The 16,816-nt window shown below is 44.6% G+C and overlaps 1 protein-coding gene across 2 annotated transcripts in view; it reads left to right on the top strand.

Moving 5' to 3' along the window:
* Positions 1–16,816, top strand: part of ENGASE (endo-beta-N-acetylglucosaminidase) — a 105,636-nt gene that overhangs the window by 264 nt on the left and 88,556 nt on the right. The window contains exons 1-4 of one of the 2 annotated variants that reach the window (XM_077251460.1): positions 90–228; positions 15,592–15,659; positions 15,785–15,986; positions 16,086–16,234. In XM_077251460.1, coding sequence (XP_077107575.1) covers positions 15,611–15,659; positions 15,785–15,986; positions 16,086–16,234 — 400 coding nt within the window. In that variant the 5' untranslated portion in view covers positions 90–228; positions 15,592–15,610. Of the gene's footprint in view, positions 1–89; positions 229–15,591; positions 15,660–15,784; positions 15,987–16,085; positions 16,235–16,816 lie in introns of those variants that run through there. The other variant, XM_077251461.1, reaches the window with a different exon arrangement.

Below are 16,816 nucleotides of genomic sequence, written 5' to 3'. Positions count from 1 at the left end.
CATGACGGGGAGCTGTGCGCCATCTTCCTGCTGCAGGTGTCGCATGTGTGACTGTGGAGCCTCCTATCTGTGGCCACGTGTGCTGTGCAGGAAACATGGCCGGGCTCTGCAGCTGTGTAACCTCCTCTTCTGTTCTTCCTCCCACACATTTATGTGGTTGACGCCTCAGCACAAGGAGCGGATCTGCGGTGCTGAGCGACAGACATCATTCTCCTCACAGTGAGACGGGTATGCTTACATCGTCATTATATGCCGGGAGCTGACAGAAATGGCGCAAAGTAGCGTCCTACTTGCCATAGTTGTGAGCCCCCGGGTGTATGAGCGCAGGTGGGGTGGGTGTCTGGCACTACCATGGAAACCCCCTAATCCCTATACGTCTGTCCTAAACCCCCATTTATGTGACCAGCATTGGAAAGTGGGTCTTTATATGTCAGTGGTATACTTTTTTTGTATTTTTTTTCCTGCCTTTTCAGGCGGGTTCCAATCGGAAACCCACCTGAGTACGCGCGCAAAAGAACAAACATACATTTCTATAAGACTTGCCAGCCTTATGTTCAGGCTTTTCAGCATCTTCAAAAGATGCCAAGCAGAGGCGTAGCTAGGGTTTTGGTTCGGGGACGGGGGCGAAGCTTCTGAGTGGGCCCCTAACCAGGTAACCTTCAGCTGGGTGATGCCCCCTAATACTGGAGGAGAACCTCAGCAGATGACCGCGCTGTTACTGAAGATAATCTCTATATAACGACCAACATGGATATTACCGCCATATGGTCAGTGGTAGATACCAGCCCTACAGAACATATGAGATCATAGCACAGTTACAGATAGTGACTGTTCTTTATGATAATGGCTGTTCTTTATGATGGAATCGTTCACTTTTCCCGTTTTTCCATCTGGCCCAGACCAACATGACAACTTCTCCAGCCAGGACTCTGCTGCAGAGAAAACAACAAAGACACATTTCACTTCTCACATTCCAGCCCCATCACCATCTATTTCCAACCTGCACAACCTCCTCATCCTGCTGAAACCACAATACTGAGCCGCTGCTGCCGTATGTGTCCCTATTATTGCCCCTGATACCCCAATACTGAGCCGCTGCTGCCGTATGTGACCCTATTCCTGCACCTGATACCCCAATACTGAGCCGCTGCTGCCGTATGTGACCCTATTACTGCCCCTGATACCCCAATACTGAGTCACTGCTGCCGTATGTGACCCTATTCCTGCACCTGATACCCCAATACTGAGCCGCTGCTGCCGTATGTGTCCCTATTACTGGCCCTGATACCCCAATACCGAGCCGCTGCTGCCGTATGTGTCCTTATTACTGCCCCTGATACCCCAATAGTGAGCCGCTGCTGCCGTATGTGTCCCTATTACTGGCCCTGATACCCCAATACTGAGCCGCTGCTGCCCTATGTGTCCCTATTACTGCACCTGATACCCCAATACTGAGCCGCTGCTGCCATGTGTCCCTATTACTGCACCTAATACCCCAATACTGAGCCGCTGCTGCCGTATGTGACCCTATTACTGCCCCTGATACCCCAATACTGAGCCACTGCTGCCGTATGTGTCCCTATTACTGGCCCTGATACCCCAATACTGAGCCGCTGCTGCCCTATGTGTCCCTATTACTACACCTGATACCCCAATACTGAGCCGCTGCTGCCGTAAGTGTCCCTATTACTACACCTGATACCCCAATACTGAGCCGCTGCTGCCGTATGTGTCCCTATTACTGCCCCTGATACCCCAATACTGAGCCGCTGCTGCCGTATGTGTCCCTATTACTGCACCTGATACCCCAATACTGAGCCGCTGCTGCTGTATGTGTCCCTATTACTGCACCTGATACCTCAATACTGAGCCGCTGTTGCCGTATGGGTCCCTATTACTGCCCCTGATACCCCAATACTGCACCGCTGCTGCCATATGTGTCCCAAAAGGGGACTTAAAAATCCTCCAAAAATTTGAAAAAAGTCACAGAGAAAAAAGCAGAGATGATTACCTTCTGAAGCCTCCAAACAAATGCACTAGCAGGGCGCATCGGACCCGATTAATGATGGCAAAAACACAGGTGCAAAAAATACCGATGAAACAACCACTTTCAATCCAGCATCTCCTCATTCACCAGTGGTCTGCTCCTCAGAATGAATAATAATAATAAAAAAAAAAAATATAGATATATGATATAGATATATGATATAGATATATGATATAGATATATGATATAGATATATGATATAGATATATGATATAGATATATGATATAGATATATGATATAGATATATGATATAGATATATGATAGATATAGATATATATATATTAGATATAGATATATGATATATATATAGATATATATATATATATATTAGATATAGATATACAGGTCCTTCTCAAAAAATTAGCATATAGTGTTAAATTTCATTATTTACCATAATGTAATGATTACAATTAAACTTTCATATATTATAGATTCATTATCCACCAACTGAAATTTGTCAGGTCTTTTATTGTTTTAATACTGATGATTTTGGCCTACAACTCCTGATAACCCAAAAAACCTGTCTCAATAAATTAGCATATCAAGAAAAGGTTCTCTAAATGACCTATTACCCTAATCTTCTGAATCAACTAATTAACTCTAAACACATGCAAAAGATACCTGAGGCTTTTAAAAACTCCCTGCCTGGTTCATTACTCAAAACCCCCATCATGGGTAAGACTAGCGACCTGACAGATGTCAAGAAGGCCATCATTGACACCCTCAAGCAAGAGGGTAAGACCCAGAAAGAAATTTCTCAACAAATAGGCTGTTCCCAGAGTGCTGTATCAAGGCACCTCAATGGTAAGTCTGTTGGAAGGAAACAATGTGGCAGAAAACGCTGTACAACGAGAAGAGGTGACCGGACCCTGAGGAAGATTGTGGAGAAGGACCGATTCCAGACCTTGGGGAACCTGAGGAAGCAGTGGACTGAGTCTGGTGTGGAAACATCCAGAGCCACCGTGCACAGGCGTGTGCAGGAAATGGGCTACAGGTGCCGCATTCCCCAGGTAAAGCGCCACTTTTGAACCAGAAACAGCGGCAGAAGCGCCTGACCTGGGCTACAGAGAAGCAGCACTGGACTGTTGCTAAGTGGTCCCAAGTACTTTTTTCTGATGAAAGCAAATTTTGCATGTCATTCGGAAATCAAGGTGCCAGAGTCTGGAGGAAGACTGGGGAGAAGGAAATGCCAAAATGCCTGAAGTCCAGTGTCAAGTACCCACAGTCAGTGATGGTGTGGGGTGCCATGTCAGCTGCTGGTGTTGGTCCACTGTGTTTCATCAAGGGCAGGGTCAATGCAGCTAGCTATCAGGAGATTTTGGAGCACTTCATGCTTCCATCGGCTGAAATGCTTTATGGAGATGAAGATTTCATTTTTCAGCACGACCTGGCACCTGCTCACAGTGCCAAAACCACTGGTAAATGGTTTACTGACCATGGTATTACTGTGTTCAATTGGCCAGCCAACTCTCCTGACCTGAACCCCATAGAGAATCTGTGGGATATTGTGAAGAGAAAGTTGAGAGACGCAAGACCCAACACTCTGGATGAGCTTAAGGCCGCTATTGAAGCATCCTGGGCCTCCATAACATCTCAGCAGTGTCACAGGCTGATTGCCTCCATGCCACGCCGCATTGAAGCAGTCATTTCTGCCAAAGGATTCCCGACAAAGTATTGAGTGCATAACTGAACATTATTATTTGATGGTTTTTTTGTTTGTTATTAAAAAACACTTTTATTTGATTGGACGGGTGAAATATGCTAATTTATTGAGACAGGTTTTTTGGGTTATCAGGAGTTGTAGGCCAAAATCATCAGTATTAAAACAATAAAAGACCTGACAAATTTCAGTTGGTGGATAATGAATCTATAATATATGAAAGTTTAATTGTAATCATTACATTATGGTAAATAATGAAATTTAACACTATATGCTAATTTTTTGAGAAGGACCTGTGTGTGTATGTATATATATATATATTTATTAGATATAGATATATGATATATATATCTATAATATAACACTGGGAGCGTCACTCTGTCCGAAGCCTCTATAGACTGCGCAAGCGCCGGCGCAGTCTGGACCGCACAGAGCGACGCTCCCAGGAGATCGCGGTATGCGTAAGCGCTGAACGCACACCGCGATCTCCACCGGACAAGCAGGGACGAGCCAGGAGGCGGAGGGTGAGTATACTTACCTGACCCGTTCCACCGACGCGCTTCCGGGCCGTGACTGTCCCCCTGCTCCCGGAATCGGCGCCTGCGCAGTCCGCGCTTTCCGGCGCCATTTTCTTGAAGACACATTGCAGTGTCTTCAAGAAAATGGCGCCGGAAAGCGCGGACTGCGCAGGCGCCGACTCCGGGAGCAGGACCAAGAAAATGGCCGCACCCAGCACAGCCGCCGCGCCCAGCACAGCCACGCACAGCCGCCCACAGCAACGCACAGCCGCCGCACCCAGCACAGCCGACCATAGCTGCCCACAGCCACGCACAGGCGCCCACAGCCACGCACAGCCGCCGCACCCAGCACAGCTGCCCACAGCCACGCACAGCCACCCATAGCCACGCACAGCCGCCGCACCCAGCACAGCCGCCCACAGCCACGCACAGCCGCCGCACCCAGCACAGCCGACCACAGCCGCCGCACCCAGCACAGCCGCCCACAGCCACGCACAGCCGCCCACAGCCACGCACAGCCGCCCACAGCCACGCACAGCCGCACCCAGCACAGCCGACCACAGCCACGCACAGCCGCCGCACCCAGCACAGCCGCCCACAGCCACGTACAGCCACCCATAGCCACGCACAGCCGCCGCACCCAGCACAGCCGACCACAGCCGCCGCACCCAGCACAGCCGCCCACAGCCACGCACAGCCCACAGCCACGCACAGCCGCCGCACCCAGCACAGCCACCCACAGCCGCCGCACCCAGCACAGCCGCCGCACCCAGCACATCCGCCGCACCCAGCACAGCCATGCACAGCCGCCACAGCCACGCACAGCCGCCTACAGCCACGCACAGCCTCCCACAGCCACGCACAGCCGCCCACAGCCACGGACAGCCGCCGCACCCAGCACAGCCGCCGCACCCAGCACAGCCGCCGCACCCAGCACAGCCGCCCACAGCCACGCACAGCTGCCCACAGCCACGCACAGCCGCCGCACCCAGCACAGCCACGCACAGCCGCCCACAGCCGCCGCACCCAGCACAGCCGCCCACAGCCACGCACAACCGCTGCACCCAGCACAGCCACCCACAGCCGCCGCACCCAGCACAGCCGCCGCACCCAGCACATCCGCCGCACCCAGCACATCCGCCGCACCCAGCACATCCGCCGCACCCAGCACATCCGCCGCACCCAGCACATCCGCCGCACCCAGCACATCCGCCGCACCCAGCACAGCCACGCACAGCCGCCACAGCCATGCACAGCCTCCGCACCCAGCACAGCCACGCACAGCCGCCTACAGCCACGGACAGCCGCCGCACCCAGCACAGCCACCGCACCCAGCACAGCCGCCGCACCCAGCACAACCGCCCACAGCCACGCACAGCCGCCGCACCCAGCACAGCCTCCCACAGCCACGCACAGCCGCCTACAGCCACGCACAGCCGCTGCACCCAGCACAGCCACCGCACCCAGCACAGCCGTCCACAGCTGCCGCACCCAGCACAGCCGCCCGCACCCAGCACAGCCACGTCACATACAGCCGCCCGCACTCAGCACAGCCACATACAGCCGCCCGCACTCAGCACAGCCGCCCGCACTCAGCACAGCCGCCCGCACTGATGGGGGCGCAGGATGGAGCAGCACGTGATAGGATGGGGGCGCAGGATGGGAGCACATGACAGGATGGGGATGAGGATGGAGCAGCACATGACACGGTGGAGCAGCACATGACAGGATGGGGGCGCAGGATGGAGCAGCACATGACACGGTGGAGCAGCACATGACAGGATGGGGATGCAGGATGGAGCAGCACATGACACGGTGGAGCAGCACATGACAGGATGGGGGCGCAGGATGGAGCAGCACATGACACGGTGGAGCAGCACATGACAGGATGGGGGCGCAGGATGGAGCAGCACATACCAGGATGGAGACCATATTCCAATATAAATGCTCGCCACCCGGGCGTAGAACGGGTTCAATAGCTAGTATGTATGTGTATATATATATATATATATGTATATATATGTATGTATATATATATATATATATATGTATATATATATATATATATATATATATATTAGATATATATATATTAGATATATATATATATATTAGATATATATATATATTAGATATATATATATATATTAGATATATATATATATTAGATATAGATATATGATATATGATTGATATATATATATATATATATATATATATATATATATATATATATATAGATATATATATATATATATATATATATATATAGATATATATATATATATATATATATATATATATATATAGATATATATATATATATAGATATATATATATATATAGATATATATAGATATATATATAGATATATAGATATATATATATATATATATATATATAGATATATAGATATATATATAGATATATAGATAGATATATATATATAGATATATATATAGATATAGATATATATATAGATATATATATATTAGATATAGATACATGATATATATAGATATATATATATATCATATATATGTGTTTTATAATAGAAGTCAATGGTAAGGCTCAAAGGACGGTCAGCATATGGGCTCATTTTCAAGAAACACGGGGCGGTCGCATCTTTTCACTGTCCTGGTTGAAAACTGTATATACCCCAGATATGGGTTACGGCGTGGGACAAAACGACGGACAGGTATGGGTATATTGTTGGTTTATTATTTTACTTTCATTACAGGAGATCGAGGGCATCACATGGATTAGGAGTAACAATAAAATGGTAAAACTGTGTTGTGTTTTATTTCATTAAAAGACTTTATACTTGCTTTGTCTTTATAGTCTTTATATAACATGCACCAACTATACGATTAGTAATGCATAGGTATCTTATAGACCCCTCTCCATTACTTGTCCGTGGGCTTGATATCACTAGACAATACAAAGGTGACATCAACCCCACAACTATTACCCCACTTGCCATCACTACAGGGCAAGTGGGAAGAGCAAGGCTAAGTGCCGGAATTGGCGCATCTTAGAGATGCGCCTTTTCTGGTGCAGCCGAGTGCTGATGTTTTTAGCCAGGGGGGACAATATCCACGGCCCCTTCCTAGGCTATGGTTAACCATCGGAGTTTCTTTCTCTTGAAAAACCCAGGGGGTTGAACCACGAGCAACCATGAACACATACCCACCCTTAGGATGGTTTCACACATCCGACGTTCATAGTTTGAGTATGAACTGCAATGTGCAGCCCGGCTGTTTATGTCGTGACGAAAACTCACAGGCATGTATGAGGATGTTGAGTTTGGGTCAGGAGACCAGCAGCCAATCAGGACATTGCATTCTGTATTCAGATTATGAATGTTGGACAAGTGATCCTGGCTTTAGTTATAGAAAAAGCAAATGCGTGCGGCAGGATAGATTGGTCATGAGGCTTTTTATCAGCCATAACATTAACCCTTTCCTGTCTTCAAAGGGAAATTTGCAGTTAAAATTCTGCGCTGCCGCTAAGATGAATTTCAGGAGAGTATAGTTGATTAACAGTGGTTTTATTCAACGCGTCTCAGGGGTCTCGTGTCCATTGGAATCTTTTCAATAAGAAAATAGCAGCTTGTTGATTCCACACGGTAGTTCATCTGTAAGGCATTCTCTTCTGAACTGGAGTAATGGTACCTTCACACTAAGCGACTTTGCAGCGAGAACGACGACGATCCGTGACGTTGCAGCGTCCTGGATAGTGATCTCGTTGTGTTTGACACGCAGCAGCGATCTGGATCCCGCTGTGATATCATTGGTCGGAGCTAGAAGTCCAGAACTTTATTTCGTCGCTTGATCACCCACTGTCATCGCTGGATCGGCGTGTGTGATGCCGATCCAGCGATGTGTTCACTTGTAACTAGGGTATCATCGGGTTACTAAGTGCAGGGCCGTGCTTAGTAACCCAATATTTACCCTGGTTACCATTGTAAAAGTAAAAAAAAAACCAGTACATACTCACCTTCTGATGTCTGTCACGTCCCCCGGCGTCCACAGGGTTACGCGCTGCTGCCGAGAACTTCCTGCACTGAATGTGTCAGCGCCGGCAGTAAAGCAGAGCACAGCGGTGACGTCACCGCTGTGCTCTGCTTTACTGCCGGCGCTGACACATTCAGTGCAAGAAGCTCTGAGCAGTAGCGCGTAACCCTGTGGACGCCGGGGGACGTGACAGACATCAGAATGTGAGTATGTAGTGTTTTTTTTTTTTTTTACTTTTACAATGGTAACCAGGGTAAATATCGGGTTACTAAGCGCGGCCCTGCACTTAGTAACCCGATGTTTACCCTGGTTACCCGGGTGCTGCAGGGGGACTACGGCATCGTTGAAGACAGTTTCAACGATGCCGAAGTCGTTCCCCTGATCGTTGGTCGCTGGAGAGAGCTGTCTGTGTGACAGCTCCCCAGCGACCTAAACAGCGACGCTGCAGCGATCGGCTCGTCTATATCGCTGCAGCGTCGCTGAGTGTGACGGTACCTTGACTCCTTTTATTACAGGTTCTTGTCCATTTAAATAGAGATCGTTTTTTTTTTTTTTTTTCTTTTTCCCTCAATGTTGCAAATTTTGAACTATTGTCTAAAAATATAAAAGTCGTATTTTTTTCATTATATACACCTCTCTAATCGTTTGAATTGTTAATTGTGTGTTATCATTGAACTTTGACACTGAGTCATCTGACCTGGTGGAGCTCATTTTTTTTAACCTAGCAAAACTATTTATACCTGTGATGCCTGTATATTCTGTGTGGTATTTCCTGATGAAGGGGGCATGAGACCCGTTGAATAAAACCACTGTGAATCAACTATACGCTCCTGAAATTCATCTTAGCGGCAGCGCAGAATTTTAACTACAAATTTCCCTTTGAAGACACTATTTTCTCTGGTCGGTGAAGACCTGTGGATCTGCAGCAGCCGCTATCTACATGCTCTAATCTCATCCTAACCAGGTGAGCAAATTTGGTGTATATTGTCCTCTGTGTAACGTGGATAAGACCCTATTGCGCTCTTTGTCTCCCCATTGTTTTACAATAATTAACCCTTTCCTGACATGCAGTGTATATATACATGTCATGGTCAGGAATATTTATATCTATCTATACATGACGTACAGTTAGGTCCATATATATTTGGACAGAGACAATTTTCTAATTTTGGTTATAGACATTACCACAATGAATTTAAAACAAAACAATTCAGATGCAGTTGGAGTTCAGACTTTCAGCTTTCATTTTAGGGTATCCACATTAAAAATGAATGAAGGGTTTAGGAGTTTCAGCTCCTTAACATGTGCCACCCTGTTTTAAAAGGGACCAAAAGTAATTGGACAGATTCAATAATTTTAAATAAAATGTTCATTTTTAGTACTTGGTTGAAAACCCTTTGTTGGCAATGACTGCCTGAAGTCTTGAACTCATGGACATCACCAGACGCTGTGTTTCCTCCTTTTTGATGCTCTGCCAGGCCTTCACTGCGGTGGTTTCCAGTTGCTGTTTGTTTGTGGGCCTTTCTGTCTGAAGTTTAATCTTTAACAAGTGAAATGCATGCTCAATTGGGTTGAGATCAGGTGTCTGACTTGGCCATTCAAGAATATTCCGCTTCTTTGCTTTAATAAACTCCTGGGTAGCTTTGGCTTTATGTTTTGGGTCATTGTCCATCTGTACTATGAAACAACGACCAATCAGTTTTGCTGCATTTGGCTGGATCTGAGCACACAGTATGGCTCTGAATACCTCAGAATTCATTCGGCTGCTTCTGTCCTGTGTCACATCATCAATAAACACTAGTGACCCAGTGCCACTGGCAGCCATGCATGCCCAAGCCATCACACTGCCTCCGCCGTGTTTTACAGATGATGTGCTATTCTTTGGATCATGAGTTGTACCACGCCTTCACCATACTTTTCTCTTTCCATCATTCTGGTAGAGGTTGATCTTGGTTTCATCTGTCCAAAGAATGTTCTTCCAGAACTGTGCTGGCTTTTTTTAGATGTTTTTCCAGTCTAGCCTTTTTATTCTTGATGCTTATGAGTGGCTTGCACCGTGCAGTGAACCCTCTGTATTTACTTTCATGCAGTCTTCTCTTTATGGTAGATTTGGATATTGATACGCCTACCTCCAAGAGAGTGTTGTTCACTTGGTTGGCTGTTGTGAAGGAGTTTCTCTTCACCATGGAGATTATTCTGTGATCATCCACCACTGTTGTCTTCCGTGGGCGCCCAGTTCTTTTTGCATTAATGAGTTCACCAGTGCTTTCTTTCTTTCTCAGGTTGTACCAAACTGTAGATTTTGCCACTCCTAATATTGTAGCAATTTCTCGGATGGGTTTTTTCGCTGCTTAAGGATGGCTTGTCTGCATGGAGAGCTTCTTTGACCGCATGTTTACTTCACAGTAAAACCTTCCAAATGCAAGCACCACACCTCAAATCAACTCCAAGCCTTTTATCTGCTTAATTGAGAATTACATAATGAAGGGATTGCCCACACCTGTCCATGAAATAGCCTTGGAGTCAATTGTCCAATTACTTTTGGTCCCTTTAAAAACAGGGTGGCACATGTTAAGGAGCTGAAACTCCTAAACCCTTCATCCAATTTTAATGTGGATACCCTCAAATGAAAGCTGAAAGTCTGAACTTCAACTGCATCTGAATTGTTTTGTTTAAAATTCATTGTGGTAATGTCCATAACCAAAATTAGAAAAATGTTGTCTCTGTCCAAATATATATGGACCTAACTGTATACCGTATATACTGCATTGCCTGCACCGCTCCCGGCACCTTAGCCTTTGTCCGGCACGACCTGACCTATAAGGCTAAGTTCACACTAGGCATTTTTGCAGCGTTTTTTTTGTTTGTTGTATGCAAATTTTCAGCCGTGTTTTACAGAACCAGCAAAGTCTGAGATTTCAGAAATCTCATGCACACACCTTGTTGTTTTTTTGTCACCAGGATTTTGTGCTTTGCAGCGTTTTTGACCCATTGGAATGAATTGGTGAAAAAACACCAAAAGCGCAGGCATTAGGTTTTGCTATGATATATATATATATATATATATATATATATATATATATATATATATATATATATATATATATATATTATTTATTATTATTTTTTTCATAGACTAGGACTTTTTCATCACTAAATATTATCAGCATGCACAAGAGACAAGTCTAGCATGTCCAAATTGCAGCAAGAAAAAACAAGCAAATCATGCTTTTTTTGCAGCTTCTTTCTTGCCAAGAGCTCAGGTTTTGCTGCAGAAAGAAAATGCTGAAAACTCTTAGTGTGAACTTGCCTTTATATTTTTTCTTATATTGACTATGTACTATTTTTTCTGACTTGAACGCCCCGCTCTTCACCATGCTGTGATTTTAATTACATCCAGACACAGTTGGTTCTGAGCTTCCTATAAAAGCAGGCTTTACCATGTTATTAGCCATAGGTAAGTGTTCACACTAGGCAGTCAGCTCAGGTACCCATCCGTTTTGAGATTACCTTGACGTTTGGTGGATGGGCTCACAACTTTTGGCCAAATCTTGTGCTAAGAATCTCATGTGTTTTTTCATAAATTTCCCAAGCCATTATGCTATTCACATTTCATGTATTGCACATTTCCTTGCCTTAGCACAGTAAATTTTGAGTGCAGCCATTGATCTATTTGCCTTTATACTGTCCACTAATGAACACACACAAAAAAAAAGGCAAAAAATGATGCTTTACCATCATGTCGCCAAACAAGAAGTGGAATAAAGCATGATCAAAAAGTATGAATGTAAATCACTATGGTGGCTCTGAAAATGTCATCTTGTCCCGCAAAAAACAAGCTGCCACATAGCTCAATCACCTGAAAAATAAGAGTTATATCTTTCAGAATATTTTTTTCTATAAAATAGTTTTATTTGTGTAAAAGCGCAAAAACATAAAAAAATGAGATACATGTGGTATCGCTGTAATCGTACTGGCCCAAAGAATAAAGCTGGCTTATCAATTTTATCAGAAGCGGCATGGCATAAAAAACCCCCCAGAAAACACTTTCTGAATTTGTGTTTTTTGTTCATTCTGCCTCCCAAAAATCAGACTATAAAGCGATCAAAAAATATCATCTCCCCGAAAATGGTACCAATAAAAATGTCAACTCCTTCCACAAAAAAACAAGCCATCACATGACACTGTCGGCTGAAATATGGAAAAATTATAGCTGTCAAAATATGGCAATGCAAAAACTCATTTTTGCTAAATTGTTTTTTTAGTGTGTGACAGCAGCCAAACCTAAAAAACAGAAATACATCTGGTATCTCTGTAATTTCACCAACCCGAAGAATAAAGTAGTCTAATCACTTATACTGCACAAGAAACATTTTAAAAATTAAGACCAAATCTTCACCTGCTGTTTTATTAATTCTGCCTCCTAAACATCGCAGGAAGGCTCGGCGCACATTTATCATGCGCTCTACGTTGAGCGCTTACACCGAGGTTTCCGTGTAGATCCCAAAATATGTTTTTTCAGACAGAGCTCCCGGTGGAAGATTTCATATAAGGAGGCACTGTTGATGTTGTCTGGCCGCCTATGATCCGCCACAGTTTTGTACACTCTTGGGAAAAAAGGACAACGCTGAACAGAGGCCAGACGGAGTAACTCTGCTGCCTCATTATAGTGAGTGGATCCTTTGGGGGTTTCATCTGAATCACGTCACTCGGAGATTTAGGTGAGAACCCCAAAGTAAGAGCTCAGCGTAGAGCACAGGGTGAATGTGATCTTAAATGTTTTGTAAAATGTTCCCAATAAAAGCTTCAACTTTTCAAGTTCCCACTCAGGTACGTCATCCCTTAACGGAAACATGGTGGTCTTCACGTTACCTGTTGTACAAAGGCTCTGGAAAAGCAAAATGGGCCCTCCCTCCTCCTCACCCTCCCACAAAAACAAATTTGGCAAATTCTGCGCTCCGAAATCCAAATGCCTCCTCCCTTCTGAGCCCCACAATATGCCTAAACCGCAGTTAGCGTCCACATGTTTACAATTTCTGTAGTGATGAGAGCCTGCCTAATTTATAGGTGCATGAGTTGGGCACAGTGTACTGGCCACTACAGTAGTTTGCAATTTTCACGATGCAACATCCACTGACGCTTGTTTCTGGAAAAAACGCCCATGGAGTCACATCCTAACTACACCTATAGATAAATTCCCAAAGAGGTATACGGTAATTTCCAAAATGGGTCACTTGAAGGGGGTATTCTGTTCTTCTAGCACTTAGGGGCTCTGTATATGGAGTCAGCAAACTGTTATAGGAAAATCTGCTCTCCAGAAGGCAAATAGCGCTCTGTCCCTCCCGAGTCTCACCGAATGGCTAAGTAGTACTATACAACCACATATCCATATTTCTACATTCAGCAGAAATTGTGGGACAAATTTTGATGCTAATTTTACCCATTTTTCAGTATGAAAATGTGAAATCTGGGGCAAAAAATTTTTTTTTTTTTTCCTCACTGCCCAGTGGTATAACATTCTGTGACACACCTGCGGTGTCAATATGATCACTGCAACCCTTGATTAATTAATTTAGAGGTGTAGTTTGAAAAATGCTGTCACTTATTTGGGGTTCTGTCACTTTTCACTTCAGGGGCTGTCCCTCACTGTGGTGGGCACCGTTCATGGACCCGCTCTCGCTGCCGTGAGTCATTCCTCCCTGCTCTTCAGCTTGAGCGGTCGCCTCCAGCCACCACTCACACTGATGAGCAAATGTCGCACAGACGGATTACAGCGTGGGACTCTCTGGAGTCTATCAATTCGGACAGGTGAGAGAGAGTTTTGTTTTCTATTTTTGCTTATTTACATGAGACAATGGCTTCAGGGGATTAGGTGTTTAAGGTGAGTATAATGTTTTGTTTTTTTTTCTTCATTTTACACTCTATGTAGACAGCGGTGGCTGACTACAACTATCAACATTGTCCTCTGGGGACTATGATGGGAGCTGCCTCCAGCAGCCGGCATCGGGGATTTGCACTAACAGTACCGCTGATTCCCAGGCACCGGTACGTCTCACGGGTGTCATCCGTGTGAACGTGTGTGGGACATTTTGCGTCCCGTGCTGCTGATAAAAAAACGGACATGTCGGTGTGTTTTCCCCACTGAAACACAGGGTGTGGAAACACACTGACATGCTCATACCCATTCACTTGAATGGGTCTACGTGTGTGTCTCCTATAAGTGTGAAAGCTGTTACCACATATACCGGAGACACTGACATGTGAAGGAATCTTAACATACATTTCTTGAGGGGTCTAGTTTCCAAAATGGGGTCACTTATGGGGGAGTCTCTACTATGTAGGCACATCAGGAGCTTTCCAGACGCGACATGGTGTTTGTGCTCGATTCAACAAATTTTGCATTAAAAAAGGCAAATGGAGCTCATGCCCTGCCATGGACCCAACAATAGTTTTCCTCAACACACCGGGTATCGGCGTACTTTGGAGAAATTGCTCAACAAATTTTGGGGTCCATTTTCTCCTGTAACCCTTGTGAAAATAAAATAACATCTTGGCTAAAGTAGAATTTTTGTGAATAAAATAAAATGTTCATTTTTTTCCCTTCCACATTGCATTAATTCTTGTGCAACAGCTGAGGGGTAATAATTTTCTTGGATGTGGTTTTGAGGGGTGTAGATTAAGAATGGTGTCACTTTTGGTTATTTTCTGTAATTTAGGCCCGTCAAAGTCACTTCAAATGTGATGTGCCCCCCCCCCCCCAAAAAAAATAAAATAAAATAAAATAAATAAATTTTAAAAAATTTCCTTGGAAAAATGATTGATAGCTGATCAACTTTTCATTGTGCTGATATAAAGTAGACATGTGGTAAATGTTATTAACTATTTTGTGTGACAAGACTGGTTTAAAGTCATAAAAATTAAGTTTGCAAATTTTCCTGGTTTTTGCCAAATTTCCAATTTCCCACCCCCCAAATAAACACAAGTCATATTGAACAATTTTTACCACTTTCATGAAGTACAATTTGTCACAAAAACACAGTCTCAGAATCAGCGGGATACATTGCAGCATACCAGAGTTATTACCACATAAAGTGACAGTGGTCAGATTTGTAAAATTTGGCCTGGTCATGAAGGTGACATCTCGCTTGGGGGGGGGGGGGGGGGGAAGTGTGTGGGGGGGTTAATCATTTCACCAGACAAACGAGAGTTTTGCTGCTATTTCCGGTGATTGACAGCCTTTCTGCAATGCCTAGTTTTTTTAAAACAAGCGTTCCGCTTATCGTACAGTGTAAATGTTTCTTATATATTCTTATTATACTAAACAATTTTCTCTCATGTTTTCTTTTAGATAAAATCTTAGTCCAGACATGAAGGTTTATAAAGAAGTTATCAGATATGAGTCTGCTCCATTGTCAGGTAAGCAGCGGCATTACTGCATTATAACGTATATAATGACTGATACTGGCATGGACTTGGTACCTGTTCCACATTAATACACGCACCTTTTACCTCTGCTCATAAATATTTATTACAAATTTTAGCTCGACATCATGACAGAGTGACGACCGAACCAATCAGTTTTTTCTTCTCAAATATGGAAGAACTGCTATCATGGAAAGCAACCAGCCAAGATATGTTTAATATTGCTGTGACACCTCTGGCAAAACGATATCCGCCTATTGATAGCAAGAGACCGAAGACTCTGGTCTGCCATGACATGATGGGAGGGTATCTGGAGGACAGGTTGGTAGGGGTGGCATTCCATTACTGTGTGACTTTAAGCACCATGCAAGCAAATGTTTATTAGGAAGTAAATTTATGTAATCTTGGTCTGTCCTGCAGGTTTATTCAGGGCGCTGACTCTAAGGACCCCTATGTATTCTACCATTGGCAGTGCATTGATATCTTTGTGTACTTCAGTCATCGGATGTTCACCCTTCCACCTGTGTGTTGGACAAATACTGCTCACAAGCATGGTGTTTCTGTCTTGGGTAAGGCTTGTTGGAATTAAATTGCATCCTCATTTTGGCTCCTTGAGCACAGGAAAATAAGGTTGTGCAAATTTGATACTATAATATGCTTCCCTGGTGGATGATGGGGGAACTGCAGTGTATTATTCAAGGTCTGACACAAATGGCAGAAGTATCTACTGTATTCTAAGAATTCTCCAATAGTACATAATGTCATATGTACATATATTATGCCCAAGAAAGTGGTAGCGATTCAATTATAAGCCAGAAAAGAGAGAAACTAGAGTCCCTGCTTCTTAGCAGTTAAAATATGTATTTTTATTAGAAAAATTGACATACCGTATATACTCGAGTATAAGCCGAGATTTTCAGCCCAAATTTTTGGGCTGAAAGTGCCCCTCTCGGCTTATACTCGAGTCATGATCGGTGGTGGGGTCGGCGGGTGAGGACTGTCATATACTCACCTAGTTCCGGCGTTCCTGTCGCTCCCCCTGCCCGTCCCACGGTCTCCGGGTGCCGCAGCCTCTTCCCCTGAGCGGTCACATGGTACCGCTCATTAGAGAAATGAATAGGCTGCTCCACCTCCCATAGGGGCGGAGCCGC

Source organism: Ranitomeya variabilis, chromosome 4, assembly GCF_051348905.1.
Source record: "Ranitomeya variabilis isolate aRanVar5 chromosome 4, aRanVar5.hap1, whole genome shotgun sequence".
Classification (NCBI taxonomy): domain Eukaryota; kingdom Metazoa; phylum Chordata; class Amphibia; order Anura; family Dendrobatidae; genus Ranitomeya; species Ranitomeya variabilis.
The sequence above is the reverse complement of the archived record's forward strand: the minus strand, read 5'-3'. Positions and strand labels throughout refer to the sequence as shown.